Source organism: Eubalaena glacialis, chromosome 4, assembly GCF_028564815.1.
Source record: "Eubalaena glacialis isolate mEubGla1 chromosome 4, mEubGla1.1.hap2.+ XY, whole genome shotgun sequence".
Lineage (NCBI taxonomy): Eukaryota > Metazoa > Chordata > Mammalia > Artiodactyla > Balaenidae > Eubalaena > Eubalaena glacialis.
The window spans coordinates 43,525,418-43,541,588 of NC_083719.1; the positions used below are offsets into that span (position 1 = coordinate 43,525,418).

At 41.8% G+C, this 16,171-nt stretch overlaps 1 protein-coding gene across 1 annotated transcript in view; it reads right to left on the reverse strand.

The window, feature by feature from the left end:
• Nucleotides 1-16,171, reverse strand: part of ANKRD55 (ankyrin repeat domain 55) — a 90,590-nt gene that overhangs the window by 43,190 nt on the left and 31,229 nt on the right. Inside the window, exons 3-4 of the mRNA XM_061187808.1 lie at nt 12,266-12,396; nt 8,104-8,213 (exon numbers count right to left, since the gene is read on the reverse strand). Coding sequence (XP_061043791.1) covers nt 8,104-8,213; nt 12,266-12,396 — 241 coding nt within the window. The remainder of the gene's footprint in view (nt 1-8,103; nt 8,214-12,265; nt 12,397-16,171) is intronic.

Genomic DNA, 16,171 nt, shown 5'->3' on the forward strand with positions numbered 1-16,171 from the left:
GCAAGAGGATGGCAATCTGCAAGCCAAGGAGAGAGTCTCAGAGGAAACCAACCCTCCTGACACCTTGATGTTGGCCTTCCAGCAGCAGCCTTCAGAACTGTGAAAAAATAAATTTCTGTTGTTTAAGCCACCCAACCTGTGGTATTTTGTTACAGTCACCCCAGCAAACTAATATACTCACCAAGATGATAAAGGATTGTCTATGGGCGGACAATGAAAAAATTCGGCAATTATTTTGGAAGAATTATTTGAAAAATAAAATGGCTTAGCCTCCTCCTGAATCAGATTTCCATTGTCTCTCAGCTGAGATGACATCTAAAGTCCTAAGTATTAAATTGCTTAATATTAATCAGAGGGATTGATCATACTGTGTTACAAAGAGAACTTAAATGGGGGTGGACTTCTTCAGTGGGGGTAATATAACCAGGAAGCCTAGGTTTTAAATCTAGTCTTATCACTGTTTTTTGGGGAGCCAGGATACTGCTGTGATTTAATTCTGGCCTCACCACTGCATGACCTCTCTGAGCTTCTGTATCCTCACTTCTCTAACAAGGATAATAACAGCGGTGGTGGTGGTGAGGGTTAAATAACATAACAGGTGTAAAACTCCTAGTATACAGATTTTAAAGGAACAGTGGCTATGACTGTAAACAGCACATCTCTTTACCCTTTCTGAATTCTAGAATTTCTCCGTCAGGTGGGAAGATGCTACAAAAATAATTGTATTTTGGTTAATGCTATTTTTTATATTTTCCCTTATAGCTGCTTTATGGGGGGGAGGGTAACGGGTGACTATCTTTCTTCTTTCTCTCTTTCCTTCTCTCTTTCTCTCTCTCTCCTCTTTCTCCTCTCCTCCCCTACCCTGCCCTCTCCTCTTCTTTTCCCTTCCCTTTCCTTTCTCTCTCTTTCTCTCTCTCTCTCTTTCCCCCCCTCTCTCTCTATCATTAATGGCCATTGTCTAATCTCTAGGGCACATTGGGTCCGAAGTGCTGGGGGAGGGAGAGCGAGAGTGAGCAGGAGGTCAGTGGTGATCCAACCTGGTTATCCTCGGCTAACCCTGAGCAGACTGAGATCATCTGTAGTCGGACAGGATCTTCTGGGGCTCCTCCAGAGCAGCGTGATCACACTGGGGGGAGTTGGCTCTAACCAGATGAGAGCGGGGGTGGGGAGATCAAGACCTCTTCTCACATCCTAGGTGAGCCTCCAAGGGTCACAGGGTGAGCCCTGTGCTGGATAGTCCTCTGTTTGTCTCTCAGATCCAGTCTCTGCCCTGCAGTGTCCTACTCTGAGGCTGACCTCCAATAACTTCATCATCCAGGTCCCTTGCCCTCTGACCTCCCACTGGGTTTGGTCAGTGGGAGAACCAGCAGGAGGAAGGAGAGAAGCCACTTCCCTTCCTGACAATGATTTTTTTCCTCTACTAAAGGCCTTGGCTCCTGCCAGGTGGCCCCTCTCCTACACTACAATTACAACTACCGCCCAGCTCTCAGCAGGTTCCAGTAACAGCTTCCTTCCTCACCTCTTGTGGCCTCGGGGTGGAACATTTTCCTGCTTTTGGAGGGGAGTGGGGGTGGCAGATTGTCACCATCTCTTGCTGGTTAATTTCAAATAGTCTTTCATTAAACTTTCTTAGTCATCTCGTTTACTATTTCATGTCTTCCCTGTCACGACCCTGAGTGATATATGCCAACCTATACTGTTTGCCTCCATTTGATTCCTAAGTCACTGAGACTCATCGATCTTTAAAGCTGGTACAAATTTACAGATGAGTATTCTCTCTCTCTCTTTCTCTCATTTTATGAGAGCAAATGACCTGATGCACTACACGGCTTGCCAAGGCCATCACACGTTGCCTTGGTTGTCCAGCCTGGACGAGAAACCAGGTGTCTGCTTTCCAGCCTGGTGCTTCTATACTGTTCCGTGGTTCAGAGGTAATCTGCAAGATACTTGTCCCACATCTGTCTTAATTAACAGCGGACTTGCAGACTTCTTAGTTTTGTTTTCTCAGAGCTCCTGTTTTGTGCTAAGGTGACCCAGGAGTATTTCTCCCATAACTCCCCAGCCCAATTTCCTATTAGCACCAGCTAAAACTCTGCTCTCAGATCTCCAGGCCACAGCATAAGGCTCACCTCATCCCAGCTGCCAGGACAGCAGGCACAGGTCCCCAGCAGCAGCTTTCCCAGACAGGCAGAGTGGTGAGTGATAAGAGCACGGAGGCTGGAGCCAGACTGCCTCTATTAGAAGCCCTGCTCCCTCACCAATCAGCCAGATCTCGGACAAGTTATAAAACTCTCAGTGCCTACATTTTCTTATCTGTAAAATAAACATGACAACAACCCTACTTCTTAAAGATTTGTTGTAACTTTAAATGGGTCAAAGCATATAAAGCACTTAACATGGACTTTACATACTATAATAAATTCTATATTATGATTAATTTCTTAAAAGGCTCCCACCCTTTATATTCTGGGGTCCCGTGATTGCCATTAGGTGATTGGGAGGCCAGAGAGAGCTCAGCTAGATGTATCCCGGAAAGGGGGGAGGGTTGTCTCCTTGAGCTTCTCTGTTTTGCTGGCCCCTTGGGCTCACAGTCCTGGAGCTGGCTCAGCCGGGATGGCTGGGAAAAAGGGTCCCCAAGCCAGTCATCTGCTCTCCTGTCCCTGAAGCTGCCTGGATGTGAGAGTATGCTTCAGTGAAACATCCACTGCAGGTTGGAATGCATCACCTGGAAACTAGAGAATAGGACCCCAAAGAAATGATTTCCTTCCTCCCTCTGGCTGTAGTCAAGAGCAATGAAAAGAGGCAGAGCTGCTGGCACTCTGGAAGGAAAAAAAAAAAAAAATCTGCTGGTAACCATGGAGACCATAAAAAAAGACTTTCAGAGAGCCCTGTGGCTGCTTTCAGAGGAAATCGCTGCTTGCCTTGCAACTCTAGCATGCGCAGTGTTGTACAAACACAACTGCATGCTCTTTGGAGCTTTGTCTTAATGATCATGCCCCCTCTTTCACATGGACGCCCTCTGAATGTCCCAGCCAAGGAAGCAAGAAAAGCAATGGGGAGCTGAAAGGGAGAAAACTCGGACCTGCTGAGAAGCAGAGCATTCAAAGCAGGAAGGGGACTCGTGAGATGAAACCTGTGCTCCTTTGCTTTTGTACATCCAGCTTGCCTTCATGTTCTTAATTATAGGTTCTTCATCCCGGCAGCAGCTTAGATTTCCCGCAGAGCTGTAGCTTAGCTAAGGCTTTATATTGCCACTGGTTGGTTTGCTAGTGAGTTGTTTCCATCAGAGAAACCAAAATTTCTCTGGAGGCAAAGGGCTAACTGAAGTGTCCCCTTGGCTTGTTTATAAGCAGCTTCAGTTTGAGACTTCACTCTAGTCTCCAGGAAGCACCGAGTGGAAGGAGTGTGCTGTTTGGAAATATAGGAGTTAGTGGATTTTAAAAGGAGTATGAATACCTGAGTACAAGGCCACAATGTGGCTGGTACATATGCTTATGATTAGAGGAAAAATATAGATGCATGTACACTGAATGGTTGAGTCTAATGTTCATTGGGTTCTAAAATCTTGCAATGCTCTACAATGTCCCAAGGTTAATACAAATGGGAGCGTTGTTCATACCCTGATGACCTTCGCAGTAAATGTGTGCTCATGTCAGTGGGTGCAGGACTGTGTGGGCATGCACCTGTGTGTGCAGATATATTTTTTGTGGACCTGTGTGTGCTAAGGTGAAGAAGGCCAGGGTGAGAGCTGGTGGATGGCCGTAGCAGGGTTTCATTCTTTAGTGCTGATCTACGGTACTTTATTTCTATCTTCCATCATCATCATCATCGATATCATCACCCTCATCATCACCACTAACACTTACTGAACATGGACAATTGACAGTGTTCAGTGCTTTCCACATATTTTCTCATTTACTTTTGCCTACTTACCTATGAGGTAAGTACTGTATTATTCCTACTTTCTAGAAAAGAAAGCTAGCTGAACCTTGACATGTTAACTTGCCCAAGATAATATGGTCTGTAAGATATGGAGCCAGATTCATACCCAGTCAGTCTGACTCCTGAGCTGGCACTCCTGGCCACCCTTTACCTCAATCCAAAAACAGGATTTTAGGTGGTTTTCAGATACATATAGTAAAACAAGATCACAAGTGAAAAAACTAGGCAAAGAGAAAATGAGGGCAGGATAAAGAACACATAATTATGGTCCTATGTGCATGCCAGAGGTGAGACACAAATTGGGCTTTGAGTTTTCTAAATATGCAAAGAGAGAAACATGATCATAAGTCACAGTGTCCACACAGTAAAAATAAAAAATAATTTATCAGGAGAAGCACAGGAATTCCTCCTTTAGTAGAAATTTTTCTTGTGGTTTTTCAGAAAAGATTTTTTTGGACACTGTAACAAAAAAAAAATTTCCTGACAATCAGACAATAAGGAGTTTTGTATGGCTGTTTCTTATAAGGCCTCTCAGTGTAGACTGAGGGCTTAATGATAAAATGTGGCCATTAAAATAAATTCAACAGGGTCCACAGCAGTGGACTCCAGGAGCACAGCAGACCCATTGGGCAGGTTACTTATCTTCACACATGCACTAGGCAATTAGTTTTCTTCTGGATGCCTTAGTTTTCTCATCTATAAAATGGGGATAGAAATATTACATATCACATCACATATGTGATACCTATCACACCATAGAGGTGTGGTAAAGATTAGATGAGATAGTACATGGAAAGCACTAAGAACTTTGCTCAGAACATGATAAATAATCAGTGCTGTTTGTCGTCATCATCCTTTTTGTCACTACAGACCTATATGCTTTAATGGTCAGACAAGCTGGCCTAAAGTTGTATCCACTTAGGAAAATTAAATAGTCAAACAGGTATGCATGGCCTAATGGAAGGTCACTCCCTTCTGCATTATGATTTTAGGATTAGAAAGTGCCCACAAGATAGACCAAGATTTTTTTTTCTCAGAAAACGATTCTGAGTTCATGCAGACACACAAACAAATGGGCAACTGAAGCCCAACTTCTCCGGTGCGGTTAGTTTCGGCTTGAAGGATTTAATGCAGATGTTATCAAACTCTGCCACGGCCATAAAATTTCTCAATAAAACAATGATAAAATATCTAATTTTAAGCAACGTAATTCCATAAGGAATCCTTTCCATCAAGCTAGTTTTGAAATGTTCTCTAGGTAACAAAGCCAGTTGATTTGCTGTATGGGTTGTGTCAAACTGAAGGTTGGCACTTGCCGTCTACCCCTACAAGGATTAAATCACAAGCTGCTGAGACTGCTGACCTTCAACACCCCCTGAAAGGAGTTCAGGGTGGAGATCAGGAATGAGGCACTCTGTACTGTGGGAAAAACTGGCAGAACTGGCCTTCAGATAGTTAGATATTTTCAGGAGATTTTATGAGCCCAATTCTTGCATCTCCTCATATCTAGAAAAGCACTAAAATCTTTCATGGTGACATCTGCTCCTCGTGACTAGCAGCAACCTTCTGCAAAAATGTGTGCTTGATTGCATGTACTCCGCCTTTACTGAAATCACATATATACTGACCTTCCCCCCTACCCCTCTGCAGCAGTTTCTCAGAGCTATCTGAAATGCTCTCTCCTGGGCTATAAGTCCTCATTTTGCCCCAAATAAAACTTAACTCACAACTCTCACGTCGTGCATTTTTTTTTTTTTTTTTCAGTCGACAGTTGTTAAGGTTTACCCCAATTCATTTTTGGAGAACATTTAACAGGTATGACAATTTTGGTTTTGGAATATTTAATCTTAACCTTTGGGTTTTACTAGTTACAGCAGCTAGCATTACCATAACTAAAGCAGACTTTGTCTTCCAGAATTAGCTAACTGTCCATTTAGGACAATAAAACTATATCATCAGCACACAGAGGATGTTTATTTTTCTGGCTTCAGCTCATCCTAAGGTGGTGACTGGGTCATTTGGGACAATTTCACGAGAAGGGGAAGCCACAGCTCTGTGTTATCTCAGTTACAGTGATGTAATGTAAATCCTTGAGAGTCTAGGGGCACTGCTGGGCATAATAAGATATAGTCTAATAAGTCCACAAAAGAGGAAGTACACTTAGATTAGTTTTTAATATATTATTGTAGTGATTTCAGATGATGAGCCTAATCTATTGACCAAATTGATCTTGAGTGTGATTTTGACTGCCAAGGCTTAGTTCACCCCTCAGGTGCAATGGTTTAATGGCAGAGCCAGGTTTTCACCAAAATTCTTGCCCCCCTTTCTTGGATTGGAGTCATCGCCGGGAGGTGGATTCTTGGTCAGGGACTATATTCCCCGTCGCTCTTTATGGCCAAATGACTCATCCTTATTAATGGAATGTGAGCAGAAGTGAATTGTGTCATTTACAGGCTGAGATTTGAAAGAAACAAGTGAGGCTTATCTAAGCTCCTCTTACCCTATCTGCAGGCTGAACAAAAAGGATTCTGTGATGCTAGGAGATGATGAAGCCACAAGCTTGCCTCCCTGAATTACCTGTGGAGGGGAGGCCCCCTGCCCCCATCCAGGAAACCTACATTGGACTAAACTTCTATTATGTTAAAATGCTGAAGCTTTGGGTTTTACTTGTTACAACAGCTATGATTACCATAACTAAAGCAGGTGTTCATTTTCCAGAATCAGGTAGATTTTGAAATGACTACTCTGAGTGAGGCAGGTAAAAATCATCTAAGTGGAGTAAATTGGGGCAGAATAGTCTTAAAAGGTACGTTTAAAATGTATTTTCTAAAGATCACTCTTGGGAAGACAATATGATTTTGTGACTAAATATTTTTGTGGGTTGTCTACAAAAGTCACTCTTTTTTCATCAGAAGGTGGTCATTTTTTTATGATGTCTACTGATTGTTAGCTCTGGGCTTGCTGTTTCTTCTCTAAACTTCCTTGTTTTGTTGGGCTTTGAGTAAATCCTAGTTTTCTATTATTCCTGGATATGATCCAATGATAATAAGAGGCAAGGCTTGGTTGGGAATAGTCCTGGAATTTCCCAAGTCCTTTAACTTCAGTGTAAACACACTGAAATGAAGAAATCCTATTACCTCTCAACCTGGAAGGGGCCTTGGTCTCCTCAACCCCCGCATGGCTTCAGTTTACTTCTGAACACAGGGTCTGAAGGAGGCAGCAGAATGCACCCACCGTGCTGCTGGCCTGCAGCCTAGCTCTGGGGAGTGTGAAGTTCCTGTCAGAGGCCTGCTCTGTCAGCAGAGGTTCAGGAAGTGCCTGGAACAGAACCTTGCTGATTCCACAGTGGGAAGTGTGCTGTCATCAAGCTGCCAGAAGGGGCTTTCGAAAGACTGGGGACCCAGGCCACTTGGATACAGAGGCCTGGGGGAGCTACACTTGGTCTGGACAAAGCTTTTTCCTTTGTTGCTCAATCGTCTTACAAAAAGGTGATCTCAATCATCCAACTATTTGAGGGCTTTCTTTGCATGGTCTCCAGCAGCACACACTTCTGGTTTTCCTTCTCACCCACTGGTCCCCCTGTCTCAGTCTCCTTTGCTGGGTCTTTGCCTCCTTCCAGCCCATAAATGTTGGCATGACTCTGGGTTCATACATTAACCTTCTCTTACCCTGTTTGGTTTCCATCACAGCACTCGTCACTATTTGAAATTATCCTATTTATTGGTTTACTAGTGTGCCACTTAACTCCTTCACTAGAAAGTAAGCTCTGTGAGGTCAGAGACACTGTCTTGCTCACTGGGCAACTCTAGGGCCTAGAGCAGTGGTTGGTCCATAATAAGCACTCAATAAATAGTTATTGAGTTAATAATTGACTGATTAATTGAATGAATGAATATATGAAATTCAGATGATGACAAACAGCATTTCTTCTTAAATCAGAGACTAGGAGAAAAGGGTTTTATCGAAGTAAAATTGGGATTGAGACTAGAGTTGAGATTGTTCCAGGATATTTTGATTCACTGAGATGGGGTCCTGTCTCCTGCAAATACCAAAAAAATGGATGGATTTTGTTTTTATTTGCCACATGGATTGGATTAGATGACCTTCTAATCCAAGTTGGGTGCCTCCCAACTTGAGCGTCGTGTGAACCTGGCTACGTACCTCACATCGGGCTCAGCGGTGGCAGCGTGCAGTGGCAGACGGCCATTTTTATCAGGGATATTGTGCTTGGCACCATTTCTTAGTAGACTCACACAGCCTTCCAGCCAACCCTGGAAGAGCAAAAGCATAGTTATATAACACAATCTCGCATAACATAGTAACAGAGTCCAACAAACTTTCTCTAGTTTTCTTTCTCTTTCTTCTTTGGTTTGGCTAAAAACATGTTCTATTGGACCTGAAGTGGTTGGTTAAGGACCATAACTCCCATTTAGACAACAGAGGGCTGAAGGTCTTGAGGTGTGGATTCCTGAGTTTTCTGGGACCTTTACCCTGTAAGATGCAGACTGATTCCTAGACTCTTCTGCATCTGCCTCCGCATTTCTAGGGCCACTTGCTGGCACTCCACTTTTATACCCAGTTCCTAGAGCCAAATGTGGCATGTGATGGGGGTGATTAATCAGCTCTAGACCCTTATTCTATGGGCTTAGCTCCAAATCATGCTCGTCAATGGTCTGACCTGGATGTCAGTGTCCAATTCCAAAACTGGGCTCCTATGTCATTCTTGAGTCCCAGCCTCCACTCTATGCCTCAGTTCATCTATATCTGATAAATGGTCCTTCGTCCTCTTTTCCAAGTTCTTTTTCTAGTAACCACAAAGATAATATCTTGCTTATTCTAGTCAGTCCCCTTCCTGATGCCTGGAATTCTAAACTAAGCCCTACTCCAATGGCTGGGACCCTGCCTCCCTGTTGACTGATCTTTCTGCTGCTGAATATGGGGCTATCACCAGCACCCTCTAAGGGCTCCCCATTGTTGTGTTTTATCCCCCTATGAATTCCCCAAGAAACTTCCTGTGAACTCCCTGTTGTCTACTAATTCACCAGATTGAGACCTGATATTGCCGCATCTGATGCTTGTCCCTCCTTGGTTAGCACTCACAGCTGGGTCATTTCTCCACTGTCTCTCCTATTTCAAAGGGAAAATATAACTGCAGGCTAGTCCTCCCTTTCTGTTTGTTAATACTTTAAGCAACTGACCCAACCCTGCTGATAACTGAGTTTGGCTCACATGCCAAGGAGAACACCTCCTACATTCATCCAGAATCATTTGGGTTACTCATCTAATTAAAAGTAAACTTATAAGTAAATGAAGTATATAAGTATACTTATAAGTATATGAAGTATATGAGTATAATAATAACTTATGAGTAACTGAAGTTATTATTATGAAGAATAATATAATAAAGCTCTATTTTTTCCTGCCTTCTTCCATTCCTGTATAGTTAAGCCTCAAGATTACCCAGTAACAAGAGAAAGATTACTGAAGATTTTCCTATGCAGTACTGGAAGCAATAAAAATGTTACTAAATGCATGGAGGAGAAAAAAAGATAATCATAAGAAAAGACCTTTTGGTTCTGAAAAGTCTGCAAAAAAAAATCTTTCTACAAAAGCACATTAAAATTCATAGGTTCTAAAATTGAATATGGCTTTGTAGAACTGACCAATAATATCTGTCTTAAGTAGAAGCAAATAATTCATAGTTTACTAATGTATTAAATCTGGTTTTAGTTCCTAATGCCCGTCATCAAGTTTTCTGATGAAAAGGGAAAAATATGGCCAGGAGACCCAAAAGAAAGGCATGCTGGACAAATTTCAGAGTTGCCAAATTTTTGAGTGGCCAAAGTTTTACAGTTTTTGAAAAACAAATCTTCTGATGGGGAAGGGTTTGAAACATTTTTATCATTTTGCAACATTTCCTGGAACTATGTGTGTATGTGGTTTTCTTTTTTTTTTTTTTTTAATTTTTTTTTTTTTAATTTTTTTATTTATTTTTGGCTGTGTTGTGTCTTCGTTTCTGTGCAAGGGCTTTCTCTAGTTGCGGCAAGTGGGGGCCACTCTTCATTGCGGTGCGCGGGCCTCTCACTATTGCGGCCTCTCTTGTTGCGGAGCACAGGCTCCAGACGCGCAGGCTCAGTAATTGTGGCTCATGGGCCTAGTTGCTCCGCGGCATGTGGGATCTTCCCAAACCAGGGCTTGAACCCGTGTCCCCTGCATTGGCAGGCAGATTCTCAACCACTGCGCCACCAGGGAAGCCCCTGTGGTTTTCTTTTTTTTCTTCAGAAAAGAAATCAGAAAACCATTGACTACATCTGAAACCCATGGTCACTATTCAGAACCAACAAATATGTTTTGGACCTACTATGTTCTGGGTGATTCTGCATGTAGTTCTCCTTCAACAGTGATAAACTTAGGGTATTATTTTTACTACATTTTACAAATGAGGAAAGAGGCATAAGGAGGTGAAGAAATTTGCCTAGGATCACACATCTATGGTAAGTTTATTTGTATGTTGAGCTTGAAGCTGTGACTGAGACAGTTTCTGAGTGCTCCCTTTGCCTAGTTCCTCTTTAATACTTGAATTCAAACATTGCCAGAGGGAGTGGTGGGCTTCACTGTGTAATCACTAAGATACCACCTACTCTCACCTTCCCAGGGATCCTCAGGAGAGCCAGTGAGGGGCCCTGCCTTGGGCTGCCAGACAGAGGTGGGGTCAACAGTAAGAGGGTAATGCCCATGCTGTCATGCCTGCGTACTTCCCTATGCAGCTCCTTAGAATGCGTTCCTAGAAAGAGTTGTATGCAACGGTGGCACCTCGCTAGGCTCACTGTTCACTGTGATCTAGAAGAGAACTTCTTCCCAGTCCCTTAAGTGCTGTCTAGCCCAAGAAATTTGAAAGAAGTGTAACTTGGTTTCACTCTCTTCTGTATGCTAGTGGCAGTTAAATTTAGAAACCATCTCTATTCCCTTCCTCCATCCCCTGATCCAAATTTTCTCTTTTCCTCATCTCAGACACCAAAAATCCCTAAAGCAAGAACAGTTATTAGGGCATGTGCCAGAAGGGAGGAGGACTGGGAGGGCCATCGTAAGTCTGTCTGAGACACTGGACTTCACCTAGTACTCACAGATCAGTGTGTTTCAAACTTGAATGGGCATAAAAATTGTTGGGGAGATTTGTTTAACATGCAGGCGCTTCTCTCTCCACCCATAACCCCTGTCCTGCTCCCGGAGTGTCTGACTCAGGAGGTCTAGGGTGTAATCCAGGAACACACATTTGAAACAAGCACCCCAACACTTTGAAAAATTCTTCCCAGTTTCATGTGTGAGTCCTAGAGAAAGAGGGCATGCAAATAAGAAATGAAAGAGTAGTGTCTAAAGAAAATCTCTGTGAGGACTGGGCAATGCTTTATTGCAAGCACGAAGGTGTGGTGTTTGGGGAAGGGAAGTGCTCTACTTGTCCAGGAAAGCTTCAGGACACCGTGGGTGAATCCACCACTGTCAACGGGCAGCAACAGCAAATGCAAGAAGCTGCATTGGCAGCAACAGTGGTTATGATGAAGATTTCCAGGAGCCACGTTGGAGAGGAGGGAGAATGATGACCTTCGTGTGGCACCAAGGAGGACTTGTTTGACGTGGACTCAAGATAGCCCTGGAGTCTCCCGAAAGGATTACAGGGAAGATTTGAGAGGAGAGAGGTTTGAAGATTTTCAGTAAGACTTTACCAAGCTTGTGCTAATATTGGGAAATGCCAGACTGAAATCTCTTGTGTTGAGGACTGGCTCTATATAATTTTTAAGTTAGGCACTGATTGGGGGTTGAATCCTATGCTTGGTGTTGTCCCTTAAGAGACTGGTATTTCTCCCCTACTCCCTACTCACCACTCTTCCCAGTTCTCATTGTTCTCTACTTTGCTCATCCTTCAGCTTCCACTCAACTAATCCTACCCCAAAGAGGTTAACTGCAGCTTCAAGTGTTACCACCCACTGAGGGTATTAACAGAGGGCATTCTTAGAAGGAGTACCAAGTGTGCTGAGAAATGCCCCAATGGAAATTCTGATGCAATTAAGATGGAAAAGAATATTTCTCTCATGGCAATATCACCTCTAACTTAGAGGATTGTTAGGAAGATCCAGAATGACTTAAATCCATGAAACCAACTCTAAGTCGTTATATAAATGTTGGAGATGATTAAAGCAAAACATTAAAGTTCTATTTCTGTTGGCCAGATGCACAAATCCAAGAACACTCTTCTGCAAGTGGGGCCCCCTAACAACACATTTAGTCCACCTCACTCTTTGACAGCCATCACAGACACAGTTGGTACCAGATAGGTTGCCAGGCATAGACTTGTGCGGCCATAAGCGTCCTGCATGTTAATATTGGCTCCCATCTTCAACAGCAGCTTCACTGTGTCCACTTGACGTCCAGAAACTGCATGCATTAAGGGTGTACATCCTAGAACGAGACATTTCAACAGCTTTTAAGAATGTTTGACTTGTGACTTCAGACTGTACTACAAAGCTACAGTGATCAAGACAGCATGGTACTGGCACAAAAAACAGAAATATAGATCAATGGAACAGGATAGAATGCCCAGAGATAAACCCACATACATATGGTCACCTTATCTTTGATAAAAGAGGCAAGAATATACAATGGAGAAAAGACAGCCTCTTCAATAAGTGGTGCTGGGAAAACTGGACAGCTACATGTAAAAGAATGAAATTAGAACACTTCCTAATACCATACACAAAAATAAACTCAAAATGGATTAAAGACCTAAATGTAAGGCCAGACACTATAAAACTCTTGGAGGAAAACATAGGAAGAACACTCTTTGACATAAATCACAGCAAGATCCTTTTTGACCCAACTCCTAGAGTAATGGAAATAAAAACAAAAATAAACAAATGGGACCTAATGAAACTTAAAACCTTTTGCACAGCAAAGGAAACTATAAACAAGATGAAAAGACAACCCTCAGAATGGGAGAAAATATTTGCAAATGAAGCAACTGACAAAGGATTAATCTCCAAAATATACAAGCAGCTCATGCAGCTCAATATCAAAACAACAAACAACCCAATCCAAAATTGGGCAGAAGACCTAAATAGACATTTCTCCAAAGAAGATATACAGATTGCCAACAAACACATGAAAGGATGCTCAACATCACTAATCATTAGAGAAATGCAAATCAAAACTACAATGAGGTATCACCTCACACTAGTCAGAATGGCTGTCATCAAAAAATCTACAAACAATAAATGCTGGAGAGGGTGTGGAGAAAAGGGAACCTTCTTGCACTGTTGGTGGGAATGTGAATTCATACAGCCACTATGGAGAACAGCATGGAGGTTCCTTAAAAACTAAAAATAGAACTACCATACAACCCAGCAATCCCACTACTGTGCATATACACTGAGAAAACCATAATTCAAAAAGAGTCATGTACCACAATGTTCATTGCAGCACTATATACAATAGCCAGGTCATGGAAGCAACCTAAGTGTCCATCGACAGATGAATGGATAAAGAAGATGTGGCACATATATACAATGGAATATTACTCAGCCATGAAAAGAAATGAAATTGAGTTATTTGTAGTGAGGTGGATGGACCTAGAGTCTGTCATACAGAGTGAAGTAAGTCAGAAAGAGAAAAACAAATTCCATATGCTAACACAGATATATGGAAACTAAAAAAAAAAATGGTTCTGATGAACCTAGGGGCAGGACAGGAATAAAGACACAGACGTAGAGAATGGACTTGAGGACATGGGTAGGGGGAAGGGTAAGCTGGGACGAAGTGAGACAGTGGTATTGTCATATATACACTACCAAATGTAAAATAGATAGCTAGTGGGAAGCAGCCGCATAGCACAGGGAGATCAGCTCGGTGCTTTGTGTCCACCTAGAGGGGTGGGATAGGAAGGGTGGGAGGGAGACGCAAGAGGGAGGGGATAAGGGGATATATGTATATGTATAGCTGATTCACTTTGTTATACTGCAGAAACTAACACACCATTGTAAAGCAATTATACTCCAATAAAGATGTTTAAAAAAATAAAATAAATATAACATGTTATGAAAAACAAATGTTTGACTTGTGAAATTTATGAGTAGACTTTATTTGCCTGTTCATTTATTATGCTCTTTACAGATGAACTACCCTCAACACAAACTCAGCTGTTGAGCTGAAGAGAGATGATGATTGTTGCTACATTTATATAAACTATGTATTTTTCACACCCTATTAAATCTTTTTTAATTTTGCTGTAATTGGTTGATTAAAACATTTTGTGCAGATGATAAAATTTGCTTATTACTACCTTGGGATCAGCATAATTTGGGACATAACAGGCAGGTTTATCCTGACTTGGTTTGAACAATGCAGAATCTGGAAGTATCTTTGGAAAGCAATGCCAGCCAGGCAGACAGGTGCAGCACACATTTATTGGAGGTGGTAAGTGATATAGGGCAGTGATGGTAGCCTAGCCTTGGGTTGTACAAATTCTTGCTAAAAGGGGCCACTTTTACTGAAATACTTTTCTGTTTTTGGAATCAATATAGGCCACATTTGGTTTTTCATGTGTTTTCTTCCTGAATAAAAACAGAGATGAAATTACACATTCTGATTAACTTCGCAGGGCTGTTGGAACAAGCCATACTGGTGAGGCAGAATCCAGGTAGGTGCTTCACACTCCTTCAGGTGAAGAAACCGATATCAGACATATCCCTTTCCCAGCTGAGACTTGTTTAGATGTCTTTTGGTTGGAGATTCATGTAGAGGTTATAATTCTTCTCCAGGTGAACTGCAAACTATGACCTCAGTGATCCCTGAGAATGGATAAATTCCAGGACTACTGTTCTTATTGAAAGATTGCAGCCAGCAACCCAGTTTCTCTCCAAATTTCTCCCTTCTAATATTCTTCCAGGTGTCTGTACTGGGTAAAAGCAGCAATGAAGTGCTCTGTCTTAAATAGTGGCAAAATTTTTCTCTCTCTCCCCTCCTCTTTCTTCTCTTCTCTCTTTCCCTCTCCCTCTTTTCCCTTATTTCCCTCCCTCCCTCCCCCCTTCCTTCCTCCCTCCCTCTCTCCCTCCCTCCCTCCCTTCCTTCCTTCCTTTCCTTCCTTCCTTCTTCCCTCCCTCCCTCCTTCCCTCCCTTCCTCTTTATTTATTTATTTATTTTGCTTATGGGTGTTGAATTGCTCCAGCACCATTTGTTGAAGAGGCTTTCTTCCACTAAATTACATTTGCACCTTTGTCAAATATCAGTTGAGCATATTTGTGTGAGTCTGAGTTCTCTGTTCTTTCCCATTGATCTATGTGTCTATCCGTCAGCCCATACTACATAGTCTTGATTTCTGTAGCTATATAGTAAGTCTTGAAATTGGGTAGACTGATTCTCTCCCACTTTATTCTTCTTTTTCAAAATTGTTTTAACTATCTTAGTTTCTTTGTTTTCTATATAAATTTTAGATAATCTTGTCTATATCCACAAAAAAAAAATCTTGCTGCAGTCTGATAGAAATTGCATTAAACCTGTATAAGAATTTGGAGAGCATTGCATGTTTACTATATTGAATCTTCTAATCTGTGAACATGGTATATTTCTCCATTTATTTAGATCTTTGATTTCTTTCATCAGCATTTTGTAGTTTACAGTATACAAGTCTTGTATGTATTTTGTTTTATTGACACCTAAATATTCTTTATTGAGTGATTTTACTTGGTATTGTGGTTTTAATTTTGGTGTCCATGTGTCCATTTCTAATATATAGAAATAAATTTGTTTTTGTGTATTGATCTTGTGTCCTGTGACCTTGCTCAATTACCTAGTTGCAGGAGTTTTGGGTACGTTCCTTAGTATATTCTATGTAGACAATCAAGCTGTGCAAAAAAGGAACAGTTTTATTTTTCTTTTTCAATATGTATGCTTTTTATTTTTTATTTCCTTTTCTTGCCTTTTTGCACTGGCTAAGTACTATGCTGAATATGAGAGAGAGAGGGCATTTTTGCTTTCTTGCCCATCTTAGGGGCAAAGCATTCAGTCTTTCACCAGTAAGTAAAATGTTAGCTCTAGAGTTTTTTTGTAGATACGCTTTATCAGATTGAGGAAGTTCCCCTCTATTCCTATTTTCTGAGAGTTTTTAATCATGAATGTGTGCTAAGTTTTGTCAAATGCTTTTTCTGCATCCATTGATATGATCATGTGATTTTTCTTCTGT